The following is a 12,330-nucleotide window of genomic DNA, read 5'->3' on the forward strand; positions in this document are numbered from 1 at the left end:
TTATAAGGTGTAATGATGATGGATCTTATCTGCAGCTACAGTAATTGTGTCTGCTTTGTATTGTGTATTGAGTTTTATTGTTTTGTTGTAAATTCATTCAAATGTATTATCTTTGATTTATGATGTCTGTCATTCAGATCTTTTTTTATGTCTGTCATTCAGATGATAGAATTACATATGTGTACATGAAGTTCCAAAATATTACAAGTATTATTCACGTTTTCTTCTAATGGCCTATACTTTTACATTATCTTTGCATTGTGCTTTTAAAAAAAAGCTATATTTTATCCACCTGATGGAATGAGTGCTTTCATACAGTACATGGATATTGTCATCGTCAACTTTTCCAGAAAACCTAATTTGGTCAAACCTCCTTTCAGCCTAGTATAGATCTTATGCTCCACAATGTGTGATTTAAAGGGGCAATTTGCTATTTCTAAATCAAATGTTGGACTTAATTATATCTACTCATTGAATCTTGAAGAATATAACATAAATTACCCATTAGCAAAGTTAAAATGCCATACCCCATCAGCTGAAGACCCATTGCGATTTTCATAATGATTTTTGGGGGAAGGGTGTGCCTGAAAATAAAAGTTCTTCTCAATTTTATGATGTCATATACTCTGCAGGAGTTCCTTTTTAATATTGAAATGTGGACATGAACGTCTACGATGGCAAAGCGGTCTTCCAAGTAAGCAAAGGTTAGACTCATGAGCCAAGGTGTGGTATTTACACAGAAACAATATTGAATATTTCCATTACTGAGTTGAATTCCAAGTAGAAGAGGGGCCTTTGTCAGTAACCAGGGAACCACTACTTTCTGAGAAAGTTAGCAGGTGTTTCATTCCCTCAGCCACACTGACCTATGAGCATGCAGAAGAAGTCATGCAAACACTTCTGCAGGTATATGAAGCCAAGATGAAAACACACACATACTGTTATGATACTTTTGCTCTCTCTCACTCGCTCTCTCTAAACCCCCCTCCTCTTTCTGTATCCCTCCTTTTGACTTTCTGCAACTTTGAGTGGTCAGCTCCTAAAATAACACAGCTACCGGTATGTATCGGAGTAATACCATGACCATTAACCACACAACCAGCAGCAGCTTGGAAACACATGCTGCAAAACCACCACCATCAGACTGATCAACACAGTGCCAAACCCCAAATAGTGCCAAAGCCCACGCCTCATACGGGAATTCTTTTTTTAAAACAGCAGCCCTCGTCAAAAGGAGGTCTCTACTCTTTCTTCTCTGCGTGTTTTGGTTAGTCAACTGCTAGCTACCAGTGATAGATAAGTACATACAGCCAGAGGAAGCAGTCATACAACGCCTTAAAGAGATTTTTGGTTGTCCCTTCTCCTCCTTCTCAAAACAGGGAATACTACTTATCCTACTCTCTAACCTCCACTATGGTAAGTTTTGTAAAAAAAATGTTTTTTAAATAACTTCCTCCTGTTCATGCTTTGTATATATATTGCATGGGCTTTCTTGTATTATAAAGTTAGTAAAACCGTTAGCTTTCTCTAACTTCCTTGTTGGTCTTTGCAACGGTGTGTGTTGACTGTAGATTGCCTAGTAATCAGTGATTGGTTGTGTATTTAGGATCTTTTGCTTTATTACTGTGTGATAACACCTACATAATACCTATATTTAGCAACATATCATGATGAAGTGATTCAGCAGTTTAGAATGAGTGCCGATGGTGTGGCTGGGTCGGCAGCTGTTGCAGTGCTTCTAGAACGCAACAGATCTTACGATGTGAAACGCATGTCATTCATTAAATGTAAGGCAATACGGGACTGTATCAAATTATTGTTTTTATTACATAATAAGATACACTGCAGGACTAGGATAACTGCAGTTATGCCCAAAATATCTCCCCTCATTGAGTTGTAACTTTATTTTGCCTTAATTCATGACAGATGATTTTTTTGTGTAATGGTTTATAATTCGTTACTTCAGACTGACATGTATTTATAATGCCGCCCATGCAGTACATGACACATTTCAGGTGAATAATTAAACATTAAACACAGTGTGGTTTGTACTTGTGTGCTGAGGAGGGGTTATCAGATCTACCCCCACTTCTCTTTTCCTGTCATCTCATCCTGTTCTACTAAATGTGGGGGAGGAGTGGACTTTAATGAAGTTAAAAAGGACCCACACACTCAGATACGTAAAGATATAAAGTGAAAATATGCAAAGTGCCACATAAAGCATAAATGAAACCTGGAAATGCTCTATATAAATCCAATTCATTATAATATATTATTGATTATGTAGGACGTTGCATTGTAGTGTATTATTGTGTAATTATTCATGTAAGACACACTGTAACAAGTATTACAGTGTAACAATGAGTAATTACAACACTTGCTATACAGTATGTACATGAATAATTATACAGTAGTAAGTGCACTGTAATGTAAAGAGTAACCTTTGATTGGTGTCAGAATGCTAATGTACATGTTTGTGTTTCAGGTGTGGGTGTTTCTTCGTACTCGTCGTTCCACAAGACAGTAGGGGACTCCGTGGAGATCCCTGCAGGCTTAGAGGGGCAAAATGTCACCATAATGCAGTGGAAATACAGAGGAAAGGATATTGTAGAATTCAACTCAGAAGTTGTATATTCACGAGGATCCCAGTTTGATGGGAGACTAGAGTTGAATGTCATTAACTTCAGTTTAACAATTAGGAAACTTACTCTGCAAGACTCAGGGGAATTTCTAGTTACTGCTGAAACAGACGAGCAGATTCCCACTAAGGCTGTCACTCTTCAGGTTCACGGTAGGCAGCTGTCAGCTTTTTTACAGAGTTTGTTTCCTTTTCTATGACTATAGTGTTAATGACATCTTCCATCCATTGTCTTACACTGGTATCATCTCGTTGACGGCTCTCTCTCAGAGCCTATATCGAAGATGGTGATCCAGACAGACATCAAGCTATTGGCCAACCACTCCTGTACGGTACGGCTGGTGTGCAACGTGTCCTGCTACCCCAACCTTACCTACACGTGGAAGAGAGACAATGAGATCTACGGTGATGCCCAGCAGATTCAATTCTCTCTCTCACCAGCAGAGGGAGACATCAATGTAAAGTGCCATGCCTCCAACCTAGTCAGTTGGAAAACTGCCTCTACGACAGTAAAGTGTAGTAATGACACAACCACCCCAGGTACCTAGATATCATAATAATCCCTTCTATACACTTTTCAGTGTGCTTATAGGCTTATGTTGTCAAGTAGAATATGTAATACTTTTGATTACATTTACATCATTTAGCAGACACTTTTATCCGGCTCGGGGGATCAAATGGTGTGTGAAAAACGCTGTCTCAGATACCACTCCAGAATCCCCCATAAGTGTTCAATTGGGATGAGACCTGGTGACTGAGACACACACACACCCTTTAAAACCCCCTATAATCCATTGAGACCCCTCTTTCAACATCTCTTCTTCTAGTCATGGTAGCCAAAATAATGGACCGCTGGGCTTTTTTTAAAACCCTTTTTTCTCCCCAATTTCGTGGTATCCAATTGGTAGTTTCAGTCTTGTCCCATCGCTGCAACTCCCATACAGACTCAGGAGAGGCAAAGGTCGAGAGCCGTGCGTCCTCCGAAACACAACCCAGGCAAGCTGCACTGCTTCTTGACACAATGCCCGCTTAACACGGAAGCCAGCCACACTAATGTGTCGGAGGAAACACCGTACAACTGGCGACGGTGTCAGTGTGCATTGCGCCCGGCCCACCACAGGAGTCGCTAGAGTGCAATGGGACAAGAACATCCCTGCCGGCCAAACCCTCCCCTAACCAGGACGATGCTGGGCCAATTGTGCGCCGTCCAATGGGTCTCCCGGTCGTGGCCGGCTTCGACAAAGCCTGGACCCGAATCAGGATCTCTGGTGGCACAGCTAGCACTGCAATGCAGTGCCTTAACCACTGTGCCACTCGGGAGGACCGCAACTGGGCATTTTTATTCAGGACCCCAAGCATGACGGGATGTTAATTGCTTAATTAACTCAGGAGCCACACCTGTGTGGAAGCACCTGGTTTCATTTTACTTTGTATCTGTCATTTACTCAAGGGTTTCCTTTATTTTGGCAGTTACCTGTATAAGACATAGAGCCCTGTAGTCGTTATCATACTGTATAGTCTAATCATGTGTGGTGTACAATATGTGACAGGACAGGCATGGTATTCCATCTACATCGGAGTATCAGTAGGAGGAGCTGTGGTGCTGATCCTCACTGTAGCTGTGGCAGTGTGCTACTGCAGGAAACACCGTAACAAAGGTATGTACAGCTTAGGGCCCTCAACTATACTTAAAGTGACATTTCAGGTGGTTCTAGAAGAATTCTTCAGCTGATATGATTTTGTTTTCAATTTGGGGATTTACAAAAAATTGGTAAAAGAGTGAAACCCGTTATGAGTGTTGTTTATTTATTCCTGGGTATGTTTGTTGATATCCTGTTTGAAATGTTTCTGATTGGTTGATATTTTGTTCTTATGAAACACAGCAGATCTAACTGACAACACAATATATGCTGATGTTATGGACAACACAAGAAGTAGAGATGTAAGTATACATTGCCGTTATTATGTATCTGAATGTGTTAAAGCTGTATGTACTGTATTGTAATGGACTGTATTTTGATTCCAGACAAGATCAAACAGTCATGTAAACCCAATATCCATCTATGAAACTGTCAATGATCTGGTTATCCCAAGATTGAACAAGGTAAGATATAAATGTTCATAATGGTAAAATGTCTGTGATTGAATGGAAGACTATGTAGTCTACTTTGAGAATAGTCAGTACATTTCTTGATGCTGAAACGGTTTCTTCTTGATTATCTTTCACATGTAGCCGCAGACTCTGTATGATAAGATCACGTTTGGACGCCGGGAAGCCCACCCTTCTCCTTTCCAGGAAGTATTGTGAGCTGAACAGGATGTGGTCACAGGCTGTGCCTTCCATAGATATAGAACCCTCTGCATCCTCTGCATCTGTACATTCTGAAGATAGGCCTAGATGTTACTGTTTAATTTCACGCCCTACACTATTTGTTTACTTTTTCATGATTGTAATCTTCCCCCTTTGTTGATCTCATATATACATTGTATATATTTACAAGTATGTGGACACCTATTCAAATTTGTGGATTCAGCTATTTCAGCCAATCTCCACAGACAAACATTGGCAGTAGAATGGCAGCACTGAAGAGCTCAATGACTTTAATCATGGCACCGTCAAGTTTTGTGGCTGTTTTTCATGGTTCACGCTAGGCCCCTAAGTTTCAGTGAAGGGAAATCTTAACACTACAGAATACAATGACATGCTAAACGATTCTATACTTCCAACTTTGTGGCAACAGTTTGGGGAAAGCCCTTTTCTGTTTCAGCATGACCATGCCGTCATGCACAAAGGGAGGTGCATACAGAAATGGCTTGTTGAAATCAGTGTGGAAGAACTTGCCTGGCCTGCACAGAGCCCTGACCTCAACCCTAGTGAACACCGTTGGGATGAATTGGAACGCTGACTGCGAGCCAGGCCTAACTGCCCAACATCAGTGCCCAACCTCATTAATGCTCGTGGCTCAATGGAAGCAAGTCCGCAGCAGGTGTCCACATACCTTTGGCCATGTCATATGTATACAGTACCAGTCATAGTTTGGACACATCTACTCATTCCAGGGTTTTTCTCTATTTTTACTATTTTCTACATTGTAGAATACTAGTGAAGACATCAAAACTATGAAATAACATATATGGAATCAAGTATTAACCAAAAAGGTGTTAAACAAATGAAAAAAATATTTTAGACTTTAGATTGTTCAAAGTAGCCACCCTTTGCCTTGATGACAGGTTTGCGCACTCTTGGTAATTCTCTCAATCAGCTTAATGAAGAATGCTTTTCCAACAGTTCCCACATATGAAGGAGTTCCCACATATGCTAAGCGCTTGTTGGCTGCTTTTCCTTCACTCTGTGGTCCAACTCATCCCAAACCATCTCAATTGGGTTGAGGTAGGGTGATTGTGGAGGCCAGGTCATCTGATGCAGCACTCCATCACTCTCCTTCTTGGTCAAATAGCCGGTACTCAGCCTGGATGTGTGTTTTGGGTAATTGTCCTGTTGAAAACCAAATCATAGTCCCACTAAGGGCAAACCAGATGGGATGGCGTATCGCTCCAGAATGCTGTGGTAGCCATGCTGGTTAAGTGTGCCTTCAATTCTAAATAAATCACTGACGGTGTCACCAGCAACACACCCCCACAACTCCTCCATGTTTCACGGTGGGAACCACACATACAGAGATCATCCGTTAATCTATTCTGCGTCTCACAAAGACACAGCGTTTGGAACCAAAATTCTCAAATTTGGACTCATCAGACCAAAGGACAGATTTCCACCGGTCTAATGTCCATTGCTCGTGTTTCTTGGCCCAAGCAAGTCTCTTCTTCTTATTGGTGTCCTTTTAGTAGTGGTTTCTTTGCAGCAATTTGACCATGAAGGCCTGATTCACGCAGTCTCCTCTGAACAGTTGATGTTGGGATGTGTCTGTTACTTGAACTCTGTGAAGCATTTATTTGGGCTGCAATCTGAGGTGCTGTTACCTCTAATGAACTTATCCTCTGCAGCAGAGGTAACTCTGGGTCTTCCTTTCCTGTGGCAGTCCTCATGAGAGCCATTTTCATCATAGCGCTTGATCGCTTTTGTGACTGCACTTGAAGAAACTTTCAAAGTAGCTGACTTTTTCCAGATTGGCTGACCTTCATGTCTTAAAGTAATGATGGACTGTCGTTTCTCTTTACTTATTTGAGCTGTTCTTGCCATAATATAGACTTGGTCTTTTAACAAATAGGGCTATCTTCTGTATACCAACCCTACCTTGTCACTACACAACTGATTGGCTCAAAATAACACCTTTTTGGTTAATACTTGATTCCATATATGTTATTTCATAGTTTTGATGTCTTCACTATTATTCTACAATGTAAAAAATTGTAAAAATAAAGAAAAACCCTTGAATGAGTCGGTGTGTCCAATCTTTTGACTGGTACTGTATCCAGTTGATGTCGGAAGTTTACATACACTTATGTTGGAGTCATTAAAACTTGTTTTTCAAGTTCTCTGTGTGTGTGTGTGTGTGTGTGTGTGTGTGAGGATGTGTGTGAGGATGTGTGTGGATGCGTGCATGCATTAGAACCTTTTATTTTCTAGAGATTCAGTCTAACATAACTTTTTTTATTAAAGGTTCAGTGCATCCATTTTTATCTCAATATAACATCATTTCTGGGTAACAATTAAGTACCTGACGGTGATTGTTTTCAATTCAAATAGTCAAGAAGAAACTAAAGACCAAGAATTTTGGTAGCACTGTCTGGTAGTGGTCTGAGTGGGAGGGGGAAACTGAAAATGTGCTGTTTTGGCAAAGAGGTTTGGAACTCTTTTTCTTATTGATCTATTAACTAATTTATCACATGGTGATGTCACCACCAAAAAAGAGGCTGTTATTTCAGGCAGTGTTTTCAAACAGCTTTTACACTAAAAGGGCATTATCATAATGTTCACAATTTCACAGTATTACTCGAACCTCATTGTGTGGAAATATATATAAAACACAAGATAATCACGCTTTTGACTGCACTGGGCCTTTAAGTTATAGCCTATTGTATTCTATTGTTGCATTAACTGTTTATAGTTGTGCAATAATGACTAATAATAGCAGTAAAATATATATATATTCTGAAAGCGGTGATTCTACAATAGTGGACATTTATTTCTTTGTGTTTTTGTGTATTGTAGTTTAAGTTTGTATTGTAGAGTAAATATCTGTACATTTCATTTTGTTTTATTTGTTTTAATACCTCATCTTCAGTCACATTCACATAAATTCAACATGCTATCTGCTCACAAAATGTGGATCTTTGCAATCAGACAATAAATATATCATATTACAATAATTCTGTCTATAAATATGGAGAAAAAGCAGAGACAAGGTGTTGAATTAACTTAGAAATGTAGTAGCACTTGATAAGCACATTATGAATGACTCTGACAGACATAATACATACATCTATAACAGTCCCATTTGATTTAGCAGCTATAAACACACATGGGAACATCTAGAGAAATTGTGAAATGATATAAATAAAAATGTAAACCCTTTAATTAACTTCTGAGAACATATGTAGAAAAACCTCAGAACACAAAAGGAATATTCCAAAAACTATTCCAGCATTGCAGTTCTCTTTCACCACCACGGCAAGCTTGGGCTGTTCCACTAATCACAAGGGGAGACGTAAAGAGAGTAAGAACAGAAATACAATAAACGCTGCTCACAAACCCAACAGCAAGTTGGACCAGTGTAAGAAGTCCCTGCCGATAGATTCCTGAATTCACAACTGTTTTCCTGGGTAAATAGTGGACAGAACGCACGTCGAGTAATTTTTGGCCCATCGTTTTGGTCATTTAGTTGGGTTATTGAGCTATGAACAGATGGGTGGTATGTCTGTATTTTAAATACATACTTGAATTACTTCTGAGTATTTTGTGTTGAAGTGGGCGGAACCAAACTGTATTTTGTAACAAGATACTTTCAGAAGCTGTCATTTGTATTTTCAAAATATTTTTATTTTCCATTACTTCATAGCGGTTCACAATTTTGTGGCCCCCTTTCACCTTAAATAAGTATCAAAAGTCTGACAGCACTATTGTGTGATATAAGCATCTGCTAAATTAACTAAATATATATGTATATGTAAAAATGAACAGTTGCAAAGCATGCTGAGTATTATTCTAATGAGCTCTGCCATAAAAATCAAGGCCAATAACAATACCCAGTCTGCTTTGCAGTTCTTCATTTTCCCATATACACACATTTACATTTTGGTTATCCAGAGTGACAGTGCATTCAACTAAAGGAGATAAACAACAACATACAGTCTCACTGCAAGTAAGACGTCACTGAGAAAATTGTTGATTGAGAGCATTCCCAGTAAACCGGGAACATTCCCATAACATTAGCTAACATTCCCATAACATTAGCTAACATTCCCATTGAGCTCTGGTTAGGGTTAGAACTAAAATTACAAACATTCAAAGACTGTTTCAGATCCCCAAATATATATTTTTTTCTAGGGGGCCCTCATTGATTGTGTTAGTCGTTCTCATTCAGGTATCATATTAACATGGCCTAAGTCATTACAGAGTTTGAGAATTACAAGATTATCCAGAAGTCATGCAAACCCTTCTGCAGGCATATGAAGCCTAGATGAAAATGCACACAGACTGTATCTTGTTACAAAATACATTTGAGTTTAGATCTGCCCAGTTAAATGCAAAATACTCAAAAGTCATTCAAATATGTATTTCTAATACATTCTCAATCAGATATCATATTAACATGGCATAAATCCAAAATAAAGTTTGAGAATTACGAGATTATCCAGAAGTCATGCAAACCCTTCTGCAGGCATACTGTATGAAGCTTCCATCTCCGTCGGCGCCATCTTCTTCTAACCACACAACCAGCAGCAGCTAGGAAACACAGGCTCCAAAACCACCACCATCAGACTGATCAACACAGTGATAGACCCCAAACACGGCCACGCCTCATCGTCTAGCTCTCAAGCTAAGCGAAATGGGTATATTCAGATAGGAACTATAAAATTTGACTTCCTTTTCAACTAACGTACAGTCATTATTGTATAGAAGAGCAGCCCTCATCAAAAGGAAGTCTCTGCTCTTTCTCTTCTCTACTCTTTCTTCTTGGTGTGTTTTGGTTAGTCAACTGTTAGATACCAATGACCCCTATTGCCCATAGGGGTACAGGGGCATGTACCCCCTCAGATTTCTCCTGTAAAATATACATTAAAAACAACTTTCTTGAATTAAAACCAAAAAATTTGATGTTGTTTCTATTAGCCACCTAGCAATTTTATGAAGTTGGCTTGCCCAGATAGGTTCCCAATTTTCCAACCTCATAACTAGCTACAAAAAAGCCATTCCAGGCTGTCAGTCACAAGTTAACTTGTCTAACCATCTTAGCTGGCATGCCTGCTGGCAAGTTTGGTAGACTTTAGAAAAGCAAGCAATAACTACATGCACTGAATAAGCATCACATTCCTTTCAATCTTTTACCCAGATTTGATCAGAGCTGCAGTGAAGCATAGCGTTGTTTTTATTTGCATCACCAGAGAGGTTGATACAGACAGTTCAAACGGTATGCTTAGATATGGAGAAAAATGAAGTATAATATTTACAGGAAAAAGCTGTTTCGGGTGGTTGTTTCGAGCATATCCCCCCCTCCGGACAATCCAGCAATCCTCGTGTACTTTGTTCCCCCTAAGATTTTTGGGTTGCATGACACCCCTGGATAAGAAGGACATACAGCCAGAGGAAACAGCCAAAGCCTTAAAGAGATGTCTGGTGGCCCCTTCTCCTGCTTCTCCAAACAGGGAATACTGCATTACTTCTGACTGACATGTAAAGAAGTATAATCGGACCCACATGCTTAGATACGTAAAAAGTGCAAATATGTAAAGTGCCACGTACAGTATAAATCAAACCCGGAAATGTGCTATATAAATCCAATCAATTATTATCTATTATTGATTAGGTAGGACTTTGCATTGCAGTGTATTATTGTGAAATTATTTATGTAGGCACAATGTAACAAGTATTACAGTGTAACAATGAGTAATTACAACACTTGCTACACCGTACTTACATGAATAATTACACAGTAGTAAGTGCACTGTAATGTAAAGTGTCAACATTGATTGATGTCAGAATGCCAATGTACATTTTTATGTTTCCGTTGTGGTTGTTTCTTCATACCGGTCGTTCCACAAGACAGTAGGGGACTCCGTGGAGATCCCTGCAGGCTTAGAGGGGCAAAATGTCACCATAATGCAGTGAAAGTATAGAAGAAAGGATATTTCAACTCAGAAGTTATATATTCACCTGTATCTCAGTTTGAGGGGAGACAAGAGATGAATGCCAATGAATGCTTCAGTTTAAAAATGAGGAAACTGACTTTGCAAGACTATAACTAGAAAATACCATTTCTAAAATACCACTACTGTAGTCTAGTTTGGAAATGGGCCACCTTTCATGATGCTGAAATGGTTTCTTTTTGGTTGTCTGTCACATTTTGCTGCAGACTGTGTATGATAAGATCACATTTGGACACTCCTCTTCTCCATACCAGGAAGTACTGTAAGTTGAACAGGAAGTTCTCTAGGCTGAACAGGATGTGGTCATAGGCTGGGCTTCCATAGATATACTGTAGAACCGTCTGCAGGTTTTTGGTTTTCCCTTTCAATTAAGACCTAAACAACCAGGTGAGGGGAGTTCCTTAATTAATGTACATTTTGTATATTGGCGTAGAAGAGAAGTCTAGAGGTTAAAAGTGTTGGGCCAGTAACCTAGTGGTTGTTGGTTTGAATCCCCAAATGACTAAGTGAAGGATTTGTCAATGTGCCCTTCAGCAAGGCACTTAACCCTAATTGCTCCAGGGTCACTGTCAATAATGTCTGATCCTTGGCCAGGGGGAGTGGGATTTGCAAAAAAACAAAACATTTCACATTTGTATAATACACACTTTTAAATGATTGAAATAGGACAAATGTAAGCACCCACCTAATGATTATTAAGATGTTACTGTTGAATTTCATCATGACCTGCACATTGCAGAATTGTTTTGTTGCCTACTTTTTCATTATTCAATATTTTCCTTTTGTTGATCGTAGAGTAGATAGATAGATATAACCTTTTATTTTGAAGAGATTTAGGCTGACATAACTTGTTTGATGAAGTTGTATTGTTTGATGAAGTACATGATAGGCATATAAGACATTTAGTAATTTAGTAATTTAGTAGTGATACGTCTGCATCACAAATTACTGGGTGACAGGCAGCATAAGGTATGAAAGAGGCACTACAGAAAGTACTTTTACTGGATTAACTATGGGAACCCTACACAAAATGTTCTTATTCAATAACAACTAGCGTAGTAATCAAATGTGCTTCAATATCTTTATATTGTTACCAATTATGGCAATATTCTCTGGTCTGATGAAACCAAGATTGAACTCTTTGGCCTGAATGCCAAGTGTCACATCTGGAGGAAACCTTGCACCTCCCTATGGTGAAGCATGGTGGTAGCAGCATCATGCTGTGGGGATGTTTTTCAGCGGCAGGACTGGGAGACTAGTCAGGATCAAGGGAAAGATGAACGGACCAAAGTACCAAGAGATCCTTTATGAAAACCTGCCCCAGAGCGCTCAGGACCTCAGACTGGGGCGAAGGTTCACCTTCC

General features: G+C 39.4%; 1 protein-coding gene across 1 annotated transcript; it reads left to right on the forward strand.

Moving 5' to 3' along the window:
• The first annotated feature begins 1,071 nt into the window (after positions 1 to 1,071).
• LOC109896359 (natural killer cell receptor 2B4) lies at positions 1,072 to 5,719 on the forward strand. Its single transcript, XM_031832190.1, has 7 exons — positions 1,072 to 1,416; positions 2,486 to 2,791; positions 2,909 to 3,178; positions 4,189 to 4,296; positions 4,522 to 4,580; positions 4,665 to 4,742; positions 4,872 to 5,719. The coding sequence occupies exons 2-7, from the start codon at positions 2,578 to 2,580 to the stop codon at positions 4,944 to 4,946; spliced, it is 804 nt and encodes a 267-aa protein (XP_031688050.1). The 5' UTR covers positions 1,072 to 1,416; positions 2,486 to 2,577; the 3' UTR covers positions 4,947 to 5,719.
• The last annotated feature ends 6,611 nt before the right edge of the window (positions 5,720 to 12,330 follow it).

The sequence above is a fragment of the Oncorhynchus kisutch genome, linkage group LG9 (genome assembly GCF_002021735.2).
Source record: "Oncorhynchus kisutch isolate 150728-3 linkage group LG9, Okis_V2, whole genome shotgun sequence".
NCBI lineage: Eukaryota > Metazoa > Chordata > Actinopteri > Salmoniformes > Salmonidae > Oncorhynchus > Oncorhynchus kisutch.